We start from the raw sequence: 16,684 nt of genomic DNA on the forward strand, positions 1-16,684 counted from the left end.
GCCCGTTACACGCGGAATCAGCCCAGCAGCCCGGCGCCGGGCAGGGGCGGGGCCCGCGGCGCCAATGGGCGGGCGGAAGGGGTGCGCGTGCGCACAGCGGGACGGGGGGGTGGGGCGGGGCCGAGAAAAAGCGTTCTGAGGACGGGTGCTGGTGAGGCTCACGCCGTAGGGCTTCGTGTCCGGAGAAAGCTGTTTGGCAACTGCTAGCTGCGAGGGTGAGTGAACCAGGGAGCAGCCGCAATCTGGCTGCGGCCTGTGAGGCCTGTGACCCGACCTTGGAGGAGGAAGTCCGTGGGACGGCATTCAGGGGTCCGCAGCGGGGCGGGATCCCGGCGTCCCTTTGGGGGTCTCGGGGCTTCTGGCTCAGGTTGGGAGGCAGGAGCGGCCTGGGTGAGGGTATCGGACCCCGAGTCGGTCCGGGAAGCTAGCGGACTAGGAGCAGAGCCTCTCCCCCGGGGCAGATGGGCCCGATCAGGGCCAATCTCTGCCCTCTTGGAGACCTGCCGTGGACCTGCGCGCTGGCCTGAGTCGTAGCTCTCCATCTGCTCCTGTACCCCATCTCTCTCTGGGGGAGACAATAAACAGGTCCTGTCGGGCGGGCGAGCTTGGCCAGGCCGTGCCAGGGGAGTGGGGAGGCAGGGGGAGCTTGTATTCCTCTCTAGTATTCCCTGTCTGGGCATGGCACCGCCATCCACCCAGTTGCCCAAGCAGAAACCTGGGCATCATTCTCACCTCCTACACTCTTTACCCACCCACATCGATTTCATCACAAATCTCTCTGGGATACACCCACTTCTCCATGCCCAGTTCCTCTGCTCTAGCTAGTTCAGGCCACCTTCATCTTTCCCTTGGACTACTCAGTAGCCTCCTGACTGGTCCCTGTATCCCTTCTCCATCCTCTGTAGTTTGTTATGTAGTGGAAAGCCAGAGTGATGGTCTTAAAACAGAAATCTGATCACGTCACCAGACCCCTCTCCCCATTCCCTTATCGCCCTTCCGTGGATTCCCATTGCTCTTATAACCTCTTGAACAGGGCTTACAAGGCCCTTCGTGACCTGTCCTCTTTTTACTTTAACTCATCCATCTCCACTATACTGTGTCTTCAACCATATTGAAAGCTTTTTATTTCCCAGATTGGATCAAGTTCCTTCTAGGCTTGGGTGTTTGTTACATTATGTTCCCTCTACCTGAGATGCTGTCCTTTAGCACCTTGAAAAAAAAATCATCCTTCATGCATTAACCCAGGTGTGGGTTGGGGCTTCTGTGGTACCCCAGGGCTGTTGCGTGAACTGGTCTTTCTTTTCCAGCAGGCTGTAATCTGTGTGACAGGAGCCTGTCTGGTTCACAGCCCTTTCCTTAGAACCTTGTGCAGCACCAAGCTGTTAATGAAGAGTGTTAGCTAAATGTATAAATGAAGCATGGCAGCTCCCTGGGCTCCCCAAATGAACAAAGAGATCAAGTTATTAAATGCCTGCTTTTTCAGAACCAGTTCTCAATCCCCAACCCATGTAGAGCTTTCTTTGCCTAGGAACCTGGTTCTTTTCTTGCTTTCAGTCCAGGACCATGGTAGTTTTAAATGGGGAAATGCCAGTCAGGTTTTTCTTTGGCAACACCTCTGGCTACAGGATGTGTGGCTGCTTTGAGGTTGATTCTCAGCTGAGGGCCCCAGCAGGAGAGGAAAGTGGCTAGCAGCTGCTGTGGTTTTTATGGGAGGAAGGCTCGCTGCAAACTCTTAGGTGTTGGTAAGACACAATGAGCGTGGGCCTGGCCAAACCACTGGTGGGACGGCTCCAAGGGGAAGGTTTTTTTTGTTTTTTTATTTTGCGGTACGCGGGCCTCTCACTGCTGTGGCCTCTCCCGTTGTGGAGCACAGGCTCCGGACGTGCAGGCTCAGCGGCCATGGCTCACGGGCCCAGCCGCTCCGCGGCATGTGGGATCCTCCCAGACCGGGGCACGAACCCGCGTCCCCTGCATTGGCAGGTGGACTCTCAACATCTGCGCCACCAGGGAAGCCCAGTTATTTTTTTTAGTGTAGTCAGATCCTCTGTGATAGGGAACAACACACCTAGGTTGCAGGATCCACTGCCCTGATTCAGAGTGAAGGTGTGCTATGCCAGGTCAGCTCAGCACTTGGTAATAAATTCACTAGGGTAAAGGAGAAGCAGAGAAAATAGGTTCCCTGTCTTCAGAGAGGGAGAGAAAAGAGAAAAACAAACGGAGCACAATATGTGACCATATGTTAGGGCCAAGTGAGTGTGAGAGACTGCAAACTGAGGTCAGAGGAGGGAACAGTCGGTCTTGGCTGGGAGAACACAGAGGTGACATTTGAATTGGGCCTGGAAGGAACAGGGAGGACGGACAGGTGGAAACAGTGGGAACAAATGCTCTGGGACTGGAAGAGGCTGCTGGAGCTGTGAGGGAAGCCCAGTTACAGTCAGGGCACTGCGGGAGCTCCCTACCATCAGTGGTCTAGCGCTTCTTCCCAGGAATGACGCTTCTCCTTGTGAAAGGTGTCTCAATGGTTGTGTTCCACTCTCTCAGAAATCTCTCCTCTGGATTTTTCTCCAGCCTAGCCTTTAATTTCTCAGAGGCCAGTGAGCCCAGGAACTCCTGGGGCTTATCTGCCAAGCTCTTTGCTTATGGCCTTGAGCTAAGTAGTTGGATGATGCAACTTGTTCTTGCGGTGGAAGGGACTTGCTAATGTTTCCTTTTCAATGTGAGTGGTTTAATTTGTTAAGTGGCAGTCAGATTCCCTGTGCTCCTGTAGCACTTGTAGGTGGGAGTTTCTCTTCGGTGTTTGTAGATTTGTCTTTTGTTGTGGTCTAATGGTTAGAAACCTGCCACAGCAGACCAAAATGGGCTAAGTCCAAAATGTATGGTTCTTGACCTTTATCCTGTCTCCTATGAAGAGGGGATAATTTGGACTCAAGCACTGGGTTGCTTCTTGGTGTTATTTAAATAGAACCTCTCCCCCGCCTACCCCACCCCTATCTGAAATACTAAGTATCCAACCACATAGTTATAGGAAACGGTGCCATGGGTCCGATGACCACTCAGCTTTTCTATCTGATAGATGCCTCCGAAGCTAAGTTTCATCCTCAGTTACATTGACATCAGAACTTGGCAGCGTTATCTGTGAAGGTGGTAATCGCCCCCAGCTCCCGGGGACCGTGGCACACAGGCTGAGAATCACCAGCCTCTGTGCAGGCACTGTGCCCAATGCTGGGCATGTGGACGCAGTCCCCGGCCTCCCAGAGCCCAGTTCCGCAGGGGGTACTGAGAGGTAATCAGGCACGTTCAAGGTCGTGTGCACAGCCGTTGTCAGCGATGGACAGGACCCTTCTGAAGGGAATCACTTAGGAGCATATGGGAAGAATGCCTAAGCCAGACTTGGAATTGAAGAAGGCTTGCTGGAGAAAGAGACATCTAATGCATATGAATCTGAAAGACTTGGGAGGAGCTGGCTTCCCCCTCTGGTCCCTCTTGTCCCAGAACTCTATGGTGTGTGGTCAGAACAAGTTGTTCTGCTCTAGTTGGGGCAGTCTCTGCCGAGAGTAACTTGAGACCTTGTTTTCTGGTACCAGGTACAGTGACAGTGGCCTCATCAGGGTCTGGACACTTTTATTTGGTAAGATTGGGATGTAGTTTCTGGCTGCTCCTGAATTATTTTGTAGAGATGAGACTTAACTGGAATCCCCCTTTATATTCCATCCATATAGTCTGGAACAAAATTATGGGCTGAATTGCATTAAATACATATTTGTAAAGACAAAACATGTTTATAGTAGAAATTTTAGAAGCAATAGAAAGGTAAAGAGAAGAAAAAATCAAAATCACTCCTGGGGACTTCCCCTGTGGTCCAGTGGTTAAGACTCCGAGCTTCCACTGCAGGGGGCATGGGTTAGATCCCTGGTCGGGGAACTAAGATCCCACATGGCATGGGCAAAAAAAAAAAAAATAATAATAATCACTCCTAATCTCATAATTCAGAAAATAATCTTTGTTAATAGTTTTTAGTCATTGTCCTGTGTATGAGAAATATACGTACATTGTTTTGGTTTTTACAAAAATGAATTCTTCTTTTTTTTTTTTTGACTGTACCACACGGCTTGTGGGATCGAAGTTCCCCAACCGGGGGTTGAATCAGGCCCACAGCTGTGAAAGCACTGAGTCCTAACCACTGGACTGCCAGGGAATTCCCCCAAAATGAATTATTCTTTACAGATTTTTGTAGCCTGCTCTTTTTCTCTTGGTATATATTGAACATCTTTTTCTGTTTCTGTTATGAATTATGACGATTGCATTATGATGTCCCTATTCAGTTGTGAGACTAGATGCTTCTTTTTATACCCTAGAAGTTATACATCCCAGTGACCATTGTCTCCTTCGGGAGGATACTGCTGATATCCAGCAAAGTGGGTTTGGGAAATTTTCTTAAACATTGTGGGAATGGCATTCTCCCAGGGTCCTACCCTACACAGAGCCTTTCAGGACGGGTGAGAGGGGCTGTAACACCTCAGTGGAGGTGGCGACGGCTTCAGAGCTGAGCCCTCTGTGGCATGTGCGAGGGTCTGACTGGTACCTTATGCTTTCTCTTCGCTGCTCTAGGTTTTTTGGCTGCAGCTGGCCCCTTAGAAATCACTGGCCCTTATTATCCAGGGAAGTGAATGTGTGAGTCAGGTGTTTCCTTTGTGTTGTATGGAGATCTGCTGGCTATCCTTCACCTTCCTTTTTGAGGTCAGTCTGTAAGCCCCTGGAAAGACCAGGACTTTCTGTTTAACAGCAGTTAGTAAAGGCCTGAGCCTTGGTGGGGATACGGATGGGAACAAAGCACTCCTGCCCTCGGGGAGCTTGCTGTGTAGCCAGTTGTGTCTTCTTGTTGACCACGATTCCAAGTCTAGCTAAACCCCAGAAGTACTTGACGGAACCTAATTCCTATGGAACTCTCCTCTCCAGCGCTCTTTCACCTGGTTCAGTTACTTGCCTCCGTCACAGCCCTGGGAGGTGGACAAGGCAAGGGTTAATGTCCTCTTTTCCGTGTCCACCACTGCGGGCCTTGATCTGACCCGCCCCGTTGCTTCCCTCAACCCCCATCCCTGGACTCACTCCACCTAATACCTTCCCTGCTGTGCTGCCAGCTGAGCCACTGTGAAACCAAGCTCTGGTCTCATCTCCCATTCATGAACCCTCAGTGGCTCCCATGTATCCCCAGGAAGCTTCAGCCCCCTTGGCCTAGCGGGCAAAACCACATCCCGCACGGCCTGGTCAACCTCTGCAGCCTGTTGTCTACCGTTCCGTCTATTTCATACCCTCTAAGCTCCAGCCTGACTCAACCACTCGGAATTTCTCTCCCACTTGTCTGCACCTGCCCCTCTGCTCGCTCCTTCCCTTCGTCCTTCAGTCCCTCCACATCCACTGTGTGCCCATCCATCCGGGCCCTGCTGAAGTATCCCCAGGTCTGTTAACCTTCTCTGGCTTTCCCTCGCCCAAAGGAAACTTCTTCCTCTGAACTCTCAGAGGGTTTAATCTTTCTTTAGTACACCTCACTTTGTGCCTTGATTCGTGCTCTCAGTAGGAAGTATTTCTCTCGCCAGACTATAAGCTGCTTGTAGGCAGAAATACTCTCCAAATCCCTGTAAGCTGTCATCAAGTTGCTTGGTGTTCCAAAGGGGCGTCAGGAAATGTCATGGACCTGCCCTCCCGTTTGAGTGATGGGGACCTGGAGAGCGCAAGGTCACCCTGCAGTCTGGCGTCAGAGCTGTCCTGGGCCCAGGCCTCCTCTTTCCCAGGCTTGCTTCTTCACCCAGGTTCCCAGGAGCGCGCTGTGTCAAGTCGTGAAAGAACCTCAGTTCAGTTCTGGTGTTCTCACCTTCATCTTCTGTGTTCCCCACCTCCCAGGTACCGGTGACCATGAGATCTCTGCAGCCACTCAGAACCCCCTTCCTGTGCGCCCTGCTCTGGGCCTTTTGTGCCCTGGGTGCCAGGGCCGAGGAGCCCGGGGCCAGCTTCTCCCATCCCGGCAGCGTGGGCCTGGATAAGAGCACAGTGCATGACCAAGAGTACGTATTCCGCCGGGGCTGTGGTCCAGGGACCTCCCCACCTGCAGCTGCAGCCAGCTACAAAGGCACGCGCTGCCCAACTTTCCTTCTACTATTTGTGCGACCCCTTAACATTTTCCAAGGATGATATTTATTCCTTATGGCCACCTGTAAGTCAGGTATTCTTTTTTCACCATCATATCACAGATGGAGGATCTGGAGGCCCAAAAGGGATAAATGACTTGCCTGAATTCATTGTTTCTCTCTTTCACCACCCACACACACACACCCACACACACACACACACACACACACACACACACACACACAGACACACACACACACACACACACACACACACACAGTGGTAGTTGCAGAGTCCAAAATAGAGCTAAGGTTTCTTGCTTCTGACAAGACCTTTTTCTTTTGTATTGGTGTGTTCAAACATTGAATCATTTGTTGCCACTTTTGCCCTGGGCCAGTTAGCCTCACACATTATACTCTGTTATCCTTAAATTGGTTTAAGAAAAAAAAATTAATAGCTCCCCCAAATGCTATAACAATATTCTAATAATAAAAAGGAAAAACACCCATAATCTTGCCAGCATAACAAATGAACTATTTGATTTTCTTTTCCCCTGCTCCTTTCAGGGCCTCGCCTGTATCTGTCTTCCCTGAGTGTGGTCTGCCACTGTTGATGTTTGTTTTTCTGGGATGGATGAACTTTAAGATCTTGAACGTTTCAGAGTCCTTAAGGTTTTGGTAGGATCCCAGCATCACCACCAAGTGGTCTGAGTCTCACTGTTGGTCTTTAGGCATATCATGGAGCATCTAGAAGGTGTCGTCAACAAACCAGAGGCAGAGATGTCCCCACAAGAACTGCAGCTCCATTATTTCAAAATGCATGATTATGACGGCAATAATTTGCTTGACGGCCTAGAACTCTCCACAGCCATCACTCATGTCCATAAGGAGGTAGGTCAGGCAATGGCTCAGTAGACAGCAGCTTGGAAGAGCCTCCCTCCGGTAACTCAGTCCCCGAACTTGATGACCTCCCCCGTCCTTGTGCAACACTATTGCTGCTTCTCCTTTTTCTGCTCACCCTCTGTCCTGCCTCTTTTCCTGTTCAGCGGTCCTTCTCATACAGGGTGACGGGCTGAGGCAGAAGCCCCAGAGCTTTCCTTTTATCTTTAGCAAGTGCTGCTGGCATTTCTGCTGCACGCCAGCATCTGAGAACCAGCTAAAAGACAGACCACATTCCAAATGCAGAACAGGGGAGAAGTTATCTCATTTGGGAAGAATGGCGAGTCAGGGGACCAAGGGCTCAAGGGATTTGGTGATAATTGAGGGTTTGGGTGATACAGTACGGTGCTCGTAGTTTACAAAGCACTTTCCAGCAGGTTAGAGATCTCGTCTGATCACTGCAGTAGCCTGGGAGCAGGAAGGGGCAGGCCTTGTTATTGCCCCCAGTTTGAGAGGTAAGGAAGCTGAAGTTCAGATCTTACGTCTCCAGATCTAATGTCTGTCCCACTGTGCCACACTGTAATCTCTAGAGAGCAGGAGAGGCAAAGTTGGGGAGGGCGTGTGCTCGCACGGCTGCGAGCTGAGCCTGGCAGGGTTTGCTTTGAAGGTTGCGGGGAGCGCTAGGGCTCGCACAGGAGGCTGGCATGACGAGCGCAGGGTCTGCTATGGAAGGCATACGGGCGGACGCCAGGCAGAGGGACTGGGGTCCAGCAGCCCTGGCAGGCGAGGATGCTGGTGGCGGCAGGAGAGGGAAGGGGGACGTGGGAGAGGAGGCAGGGGAAGAATCAGCTGAGGACGTGAACAGCAGTAGCTCAGCGATCAGCCCTGTGAGCAGAAATGCCTTCGCCTCAAAGATCATGATGAGGTCTACTGGTCGGCAGTGCCTTCTTCATCTTGTTCTGACCTTGAGATGTTGTCTAGCGTGGACTGTTTCCACTTTAGCAGAGCTGACCCTCAGGAGGGCCTGGGCTGTGAGCTTTTCTCTAGGATGGGGCTGCAGGTCCTGGAATCTCTGAAGCTCAGAATTCTGTGTGGACCCAGCTTTCTACAATGAACACATATGACTTTTGTAATGAGAAAAGAATGAAAAGTAATTTTTAAAACAAATAAGCGAGTGCTTACTTTGATTGTATCGTCCTTTTAACTGCCAAAAATCATTTCTAAATTGGATTATTATGAATTGACTCTGGATCTGATATGTGGTTTGTGGATTCCTGGAAGTAGAAATACTACATCTGAAGGAGTTTATTGACATTTTATTTTGGACATTAACCAAGCGCTTCCAGTAAAAGATGCCGCTCATCCTTGTCTAATTTGTACCTTGTAGGAAGGGAATGAACAGACACCAATGAACGAAGATGAACTGATCAACTTAATAGATGGTGTTTTGAGAGACGATGACAAGAACAATGACGGATACATTGACTATGCCGAGTTCGCAAAATCACTGCAGTAGACACGATGTGGCCACCTCCCAGTTAGATGCAAATGTGAACCGTTATAATGTGATCAGACACTTTCGGTAATGCAAAATAACTCATTTCCAAAATACTGCTACGGTATTTTGAACCTGTAGCAGCTGGTTACACTGGGGTGAGAAAGAGAAATCAAGAGAAATCAAAAAGCAGAGAAATGGGACATACTGTAGTCCCCAAGTACTATTAAATCTCTTATTGGACAAGGGCTTGATTAAAGAATCCTTTTAAGAATATTGGATAATTGGAGCTGAGCACTCAGGAACTAGACTGGAGAATGCTGCCAGGCTCTTGGTTTTAATTCATGCTACCTGAAGAGTAAGACAAGCTCTTGCTAACTGGACACACTTTTCAGCAACTGAAGGAATGGAATGAATGCCACATGTTTTCCCTGGTGGGTCCTGTCTTCAGGAAACATGGTCAGTATTCTGTAAAGTTCCCCTGGCCTAAATGATTACTTGTTCTGGCCAAGGGAGTATTTATTAGGCTATTTCAAAGCCACAGCATCTATTTCGAAGAATGTCAAATAGTTCAGCTAGCCACAGAGTCTAAGATTCTGTATCTCCTGGCACTTTGGAAACAGCACACCACTGACCTAAGTGATTCACCATTTTCAGTTTTTCAATATTTTATAAAACTACTGCCACATCCTTACGCTTTCTTTTATGTCTTCTTCAACCTAGGAGAGACCTCGAGTCTAAAAGTGTTCTCTACTTCTCATCATTAGCAAATGTTACAGCTTTCTAAATATTTGTATTTAACTCTTGTTTCTAGGGTTCTGGTTCGCAGTTTAGAAGCTCTTAGGAATAAAAGGACTTTATCCCTTCTGCTTGATACAGCAGGGGTGAGCTACTAGCTGGGCTAGCGTAAGTGAGACGTGTAAAGATTGTTCACCAAGCACAGTGATTAACCCAATGCAAGTTAGATTTAGAAAGAATGTTGTTTAAATTACCTCTTCTAGCCTGAATACGTGAATTCTTTCAGATCAGGAAAGATTAGAAAAAGAAGCCTGAAAACTCTTAACATTGTGAATAGTAATTGAAAACAAGCAGCGGCAGCAGATTATAATTTGGTTTATGGGATGTGACGCATGTGCTGTGATAGGAAACCTGAAATGATGGTTGAATGGGGAAAAAACTGCATACAATTTGCTGTAAGATATATAGAGACTTATTTTCTGTACCAAAGTATTCTTTCAAGAAAAATAAGTATTTGTAAAAATGGTTTCGTGTCAAGTATTTGTGCAATCAGAGCTGAATTGTAAACTATTCTTGCAAAGTCTAGTATTTTGAAAGATTTATATAATGAATTCTGGATATATGACTAATAAAACCGATGAAACAAAAGAAAGAGCAGTTGATTTTGTCCACATAGGCTGCTTCTCCTACCACACGAAGGGTCGGTTGGTTTAATGCAGAAGTTTACATGTGCCTTCTCCATCCCGGGTGCTGGGGCCCACCCTGGCGCTACCCTGTTCCTTTCTGCAGGGGTAGATTCCCAGGATTCACAGTCACTTTCCCCTTTTAGGCATTTTTTCCTCTGAATGAAATCACTTTTTTGGACCTTCCTTCTCTGGCCAAGTTCAGATTATGACTGCATTCTCTAGCTTAGGAGAATACAAGGTTTTCTCCTTGAGTCTGGTGACTAGTTTTTCTTTGCCAGAAAATTTAATTAGATAGTGTTATCGAAAGCCTCCCTGGCCCAAGCAAAAAGCACAGTCTTCCCTGGCTTTTTGGGAACGACACTTTGTTCTGCCAATGGAAAAGTGAGCAAAGGAAGAAATTACCATTGCCTCCCCCTCAGCCCCACCCCCTGCCCGAAACCCCTTCTTCATCCAGAGCTGCCCTTCCGGATGGACCTAGAGAGCAGGCTCGCGGTTGAAAGGACCTCGCACTGTTGGCAGCTAGGGAGTGAGGCAGCTGGGGAGCAAGAAGCCGATTCTTACAAGGTAGAGTCACCCAGACCAGACACCTCTTTCCTCCTCCACAGCTGGCTCTTATTTGAAATTATTCCACGCTGGCCTCTGCGGTCCTGTTAGCCTACCTTTCCTCTTAGGAAATTTCCCTGGGGGAGAGGGGCCTGCACCATTAGGGGCAGAGCATGGTCTACCCTTCCCTCTCATACCCCCTTTATCTCCTCTCCCTTTTGTGAGGCATTGGCCTTCTCACAGTTCACCTCAAGGATTTCTCAGAATCTATAAGAAACATCTCTGCACCTTAGTTTCTTTATCTCTAAAGTGAAGATAAGTATACTTGAGAGAGGCCGCCTCCTAACAGCACAAGCCTTGGACTCAGGCAGAGCTACGCTCTGAAGTTCTCGCCACTGCAGTTTCTCATCTAAAACTATAATGAAGCTTACCCCCACAGAGTGGTTAAGAGTATTAACAAAGTGAGAGAAAATATATAAAACATCAAGTAAGTGGCTGGCACAGAGTAGGAGCTAAACACGGTCAGTCCCTTGTTCCTCAGCCTGGCTGAAGAGTCAGGGCCCCTTCTCACTGAAGAGTGGGAGCTTGAGGGGCTGGACAGAAGTTTACGACCCCTAGGGGCTCGCATCAGTGGGTCTTCTCTGCTTGTCTTTTTTTAAATCTGAATTTTTAATTTTTTTTTTATTTTTTGGCCGTACCGCGCAGCTTGAGGGACCTCAGTTCCCTGACCGCGATTGAACCCGGGCCACGGCAGAGTAAGTGCCAAATCCTAACCACTAGGCCACCGGGGAACTCCCTCTTCTCTGCTTCTTATATTCCTCAGTCTAAGTGCTGAATGAATGAGTGAGCGAGTGAATGAATTCTCAGAAGAGAAGAAATGAAGGGTCGTATTAAATGCAGTGGTGAAAGACACAAAAATGTTGAAGTAGAAATCGGACCAAAGGAGTTTTCTTCTCACCTGGCCTCCTGACAGTTGATTTCACTGGGCCTCAGTTAATCCCCCTGAGAAAGGGGAGAACTGACCACCTCCCACATTTCCTTAGTTGGCACACAGAAGGCACCAAGCCATTAGCTATGCCTCCCTCCTTAGAAAGATCTGGAAAAGAGAAGAGAGGCACCAGCAAGTGTGCAGGGCTGTGGGGATAGAGACCACCAGAGGACAGCTGCTTCCAAACTTGCTTTTTCACCTGCGGTTCCCCAAGAGAGTTTTGGAGGTGTGTAGTTTTAAGAAGGCACTAGAGAAGGATTTTTAAAATAAATGGCAACTACAAGATGATAGAATAAAGACATCTATATCTCCATCTCAAGTAATTTGTCCCAAATCAAGAATAAGAACAAAAAAACAAATTCCATCTTCAGTGACCTGGGTTTGCCAGATGTGAGGGTGGAAAGCAGGCGGAGAGTGGTAGGTAGGCTGACAGGAAGGGAATGGGGGTGGCACTGAAGGAAGCAGCTTCTTTGTCCCCTAGAATTCTAGAAAGGTTCAGGGGCTAGAGGAACGAGGTACCACGGGAGGTGGACATGAAGTGTGGAGCCACAGGCAGGGATTATTCCAGCCCTGTGAGAAGAGGGGATAGACCCAGCCAGGCCCAGTCTGTCTCATCTGGGCATCCCCCATTTGGCCTCCCCAGAATACTGCAGGCTGGCTCTGAAGGAGGTGAGCCAGAGACGCTCTTGTCTTGGGAATGCCAAGTGGAGAAGAGTGGGGATGAGGGACCACGCTAAAAACAGAAGTGAAATGCACTTCTGCACATGGTTACATAGCTCCAGACAGCCAGGAGCCAGGCTTGTGTTCCCTGTGAACGACAAGTTCATTCTCTTGAGAAATTGAGCTGCCCCCTGCCAAGACCTTACTAACATTATGGGGTTCCTAATGAAAAATCAGGATGGCCACCTGCTCCCCCAGCAGACAACCACCAAGGGGAGCCCGTCCACACACCTACGGCTGCCCATCAGCTTGTTAGTGTCACACTTAAATACGAATGGTTTACTTAGGATCATAAGTCAGTTCAGGGAAACCTTCAACACCACAGAGAGACAGTAACCAAAACAAACTGAGAAGAGGAACATTGGGGAAACTGAATTAACGCAGGGATGAGCAGACAATTAAAAAAATTATAATCAGTGTCCTCAGAGATGTGAGACTTGATCACATCCATGAAACATAATTAGGATGCCATGAAAAAGGAAAAATTGGAAAAACAATCTAGAAATGAAAAATGTGATAACACCCAAGAGGTCTCTCAACAGGGACACGTTATAACACATCCATAACATGGGACCCTACTCAGCAACCAAAAGGAACAAGCTATTGATACGGGCAGCAGCCTGGGTGAATCTCCAGAGCATTACGCTTAGTGAAGAAAAGCCAGTCCCCAAAGGTTATATACGCTATGGCTCCATTTATATGGGATTCCTGACACGACAAAATTGAAGAAATGGGGAACAGATTTATGGTTGCCAAGAATTAAGGAGGGCGTGGGAGCAGGAGAGAAGTGGTCATGGCTATAGAAGGGCAACCGGAGGGATCCTCGTGGTGATGGGAATGCTCTGTATCTTGACTGTATCAGTGTCAAAATCCCAGTTGGGATGTTGCCTTATAGTTTTGGAAGTTGCTACCGTTGGGGAGAACTGGGTCAAGGGTATACAGGATCTCCCTATGATTTCTTACAACTGCATGTGAGTTATCTATAATTATCTCAAAATAAAAAGTTTAATTAAAAAATAAAGTGTTGAAAGACATAGTCTTTTCAGCCCCACCACAGCCATTTTAAACGTGGGCCCTCTGAGACAGTGTTAGAATAGGCCTGTTACTTGGTGTTAGTGCCCCAGGGGCTGTACTGGCAGTGCTCACAATTAGAGCCTTTTTCCAGAGGCTTTCAGAGAATTTGCTGTGCTCTGCCAGAAACGTTGCTCTGGGCATTTTCTGTCCATGAATTTCTAATTGCTTCCCACTGGGTGGCTGGGGAAGGATGTACAGGTCGCTCCTGCCAAGGCTAAGAGGCCCAGGGAGGGGAGAGGAAGGGTGAGGGAGTCATCGCACCTTGGTGGAGGGGGTTACGAGGGGCTGACCTAAGTGGCTGGAGTCCCACAGGACTGAAGAAGCTGAGTGTCCCTTGTCCCTGGCTGTGGGTACAGCCAAAGAGGAGTGGAGTGGGGGGAGGTGTGGCTGTAGTGGGTGAACCTGAGAGGAGAGATGCAACAGGTGGGGAGAGACCTTGAGCTTCACAGATGCAGGGAATCAGAGTGTGGGAAATGGTGTGTGTGTGTGTGTGTGTGTGTGTGTGTGCGTGTGTGGGGTCATCCACAGGCCAGGGTCTGGTATCCATAGCTAAATTCTATGAGCTCTCTGGGGTGAGAGGTAGAATGGGGGGACCATATCTGAAGGGATAAGGGTTTTGAAAGTACCCATTTGTGTAGCCTGTGGGTTATGGGAGCCCAGGGCCCCATCAACAGCAACCTCATCAAAACCCATCCTTGGGTTGTGGAAGTAGGTCACTGGATGGGCAGAAGATGGTGTAGATGGGGCAGGCAAGGAGCAGAGGCAGACGGTGAAGCCATAGGGCTGCCTCAAGGTGGGACCTCTAGCCAATAGTTCGGGCAGGTGTGCCTCCCTCTGGAATGTTCTCACATTTCCCCCCTCCAAGAAGGCGGGCATACCCAGGCTGTAAGCCCATACTGATCATAGTTTCAGAGCTAGGCCTGGATACCCACTCAAGCTGGGCCAATGCATTCTCCCTCCCAGGGATTTGATGCTTGGGACCGAGGGACACAGCAACAGGGAGGCACAGTGGTGGAGGCACGTGGGGGACCCTTGCTGTTCAGTGTGTGGCATAGACCAGCAGCATCACCTGGGAGCTTTATGAATGCCCACCCCAGATCAGCTGAGTCTCTTTAACAGATCCCGTGACTCGTGTGCTCATTTAAACTGGAGAAGCTGCTCTAGAGAGAAGGTCCCCAGATACCTTTTGCCAGGAGGCCTGAGCTGCCCTGTATCTGCTGCTCTGGGAAGTTTGGTTCCACTCTCCCTCGGTTTCCAGTGGCCTCCACAGAATTGCCTTTTTTTCTGTCTGGCTAACTTGGTTTCTATATTGTTTATGACCAAGAGAACCTCGCCAATGCACAGGGACAAGTCGGTGGGGACAGTGTAACTCAAGGGCAGGCCGACCCAGTTTGCCATACCAACTGAATTCCATCAACAGGCAGGCAGTCCTCTGTATTCATAGATGCTTTGAGTCACGTTCAGTGAAAATCCCTCCCCCGCCCAAAATGAAAATGATTTTAGCCATTCATCCTTTAGGACAAAGTTATCTCCTTGGATTCTTTTCAAAGGGATCATTTGCTGGGCTGGGCACAAGAGAAGTCATGGAGACTTCTCCATGTTCACATTTTGGCAAAGCCTGGCTCTGCTTCCCCAGGAAAGGCTTGTATTGAAGAAGACCTTCATCCTTTCTCCTCTGACTAGTCCAGCCCGTGGTCACCTGTCCCTCCTCTGAGCCTCCAGAACAGAAGACCTTGACCTTTTGTGGGCCATGGATCCCTTTACAGAATAATGTTTTCAAATGCATAAAATAGAAGACAAAGGATTTCAAAGAAGCCAATTATATTGAAATACAGATATCAAAATATTTTAAAGGGTGAGCGACTTAATATATATGCTTCTTAATTAACATTAGTAAGATCTAGCGGCACTTCTAATAATCACTGTAATTTCAACGTTGTGATGAGTAAGTGATTTGAGACATCTGCAGCAACTACACTGTGATAGGAAAACGTTTTGTAATTTTCTCTGAATGACAAAGTAACGGTTTCTGCTAATACCAGCGCGGTTTGTTGCCTAATGCATGACTGATGAAAATATTAAGTTTCAGCTTGAGTTTCATGAAAATAAAGATGTACTTTTTTTCCTGCCCAAGCTCATGGATCCCCTGAAGTGTATCTAGGGACGGTTGGTGGACCTGAGGTTAAGAACCCTTGCTCTAGAAAGTACCTGGTCAGTAACATGTAATAAATTAATTATAGCCATTGAAATAATGTATTTTTAAAAATGCCAAAGAGATGTGTATTAAAGTAAGATTCCAGGCCCCATCCCTTCTCCGCCTGCCTGCCTGCCCTTCACTGGGGTCTGCTTCTCTTCTACGTGGCATTGTCTTGGCAGTCCTGTGTTCGATGGACCTAAGTTTGTCTTCTCTTGGCCACTGGACCACCACCCCGACTTGAAAGCACAGCAGAGGCTGGACCAAGAAGGACCACTCAATCAGCATTTGTTGACTCTGCCTGTGATGACTCTTTGAATGTCTATATTTTAAGATTCTGAGATTTTTGTTATCTACCCTGTTGATCCCCTCAGGTCTCTTTATGCAAAATTCGTCATTGGCATGTGCACCACTAGATGGCAGCAGCATCTCACAGAATCTCCTTTCCCAGCCCTTAGACGCCCATCCAAGGGCTATTTATTTTTTGAGTCAGTTCTATTTCTCTCCTGGAAAATCCAAGGTCACTACCCTCCTCACCTCCCCCGACCCATGTGGATTTCCCAGACAGAGTCGTCACTGCATTATTTTGCTCCTCCGGTGGGAACGCGGTGGGGAGAAGTGGAAGAGTGTGGGTAGGTAGGTAGACTGTCTAAGGTCAGTACAAAATGGTCTGATTGGTATGCATGGGGAATTCAATTCCTACCAGCATTTACTGGGCACCCATTATGTGTCAGACCTAATGCTATGCTTCATTTACAGGATACACTGTCCCTGTCACAGATGTGTGGCCACGTCCTGAGAATGAAGGGGAAGAGTAGTTGTGGTCTTTGGGCGGGGAGGTTGGAGAACGGTTTAGAGTAGCAGTGGGAACCCGTGCTGGTCTGAGCAGTACTGCTCTCACTGAGCTGTGCAGTCCATTTGGAAAATGTAAGTTACAAGAAACTCTGATTGCAACGAAGCTGAAGAATGTATGTGGATGAAGCCTCGAAGGTGACATGCAAACATGAAGTCAGTAGCTGGGATGCAGTTGAAGGATGATGGTCTATATGAAATATTCTCTATACAAACTACTCTGTCACATTGCCATTATATAATTAAAAAAATAAAAACATTAAAGAACATATCATTGATGATCCTAGTGACCTCAAGCTAGCCCCAAACCTATTACACACGCTATTCTTAGATGAATCAGGCTTGGTGAGAAACCTTACAGTAGATTGTGTTTGGGTCACTGAACTTGACAAG

General features: G+C 48.2%; 1 protein-coding gene across 1 annotated transcript; it reads left to right on the top strand.

The window, feature by feature from the left end:
• The first annotated feature begins 114 nt into the window (after nucleotides 1–114).
• Nucleotides 115–9,886, top strand: MCFD2 (multiple coagulation factor deficiency 2, ER cargo receptor complex subunit). The gene is made up of 4 exons (XM_060026676.1): nucleotides 115–215; nucleotides 5,899–6,059; nucleotides 6,854–7,013; nucleotides 8,389–9,886. The coding sequence occupies exons 2-4, from the start codon at nucleotides 5,911–5,913 to the stop codon at nucleotides 8,515–8,517; spliced, it is 438 nt and encodes a 145-aa protein (XP_059882659.1). The 5' UTR covers nucleotides 115–215; nucleotides 5,899–5,910; the 3' UTR covers nucleotides 8,518–9,886.
• The last annotated feature ends 6,798 nt before the right edge of the window (nucleotides 9,887–16,684 follow it).

The sequence above is a fragment of the Delphinus delphis genome, chromosome 12 (assembly GCF_949987515.2).
Source record: "Delphinus delphis chromosome 12, mDelDel1.2, whole genome shotgun sequence".
In the NCBI taxonomy this organism is placed as follows: Eukaryota; Metazoa; Chordata; class Mammalia; order Artiodactyla; family Delphinidae; genus Delphinus; species Delphinus delphis.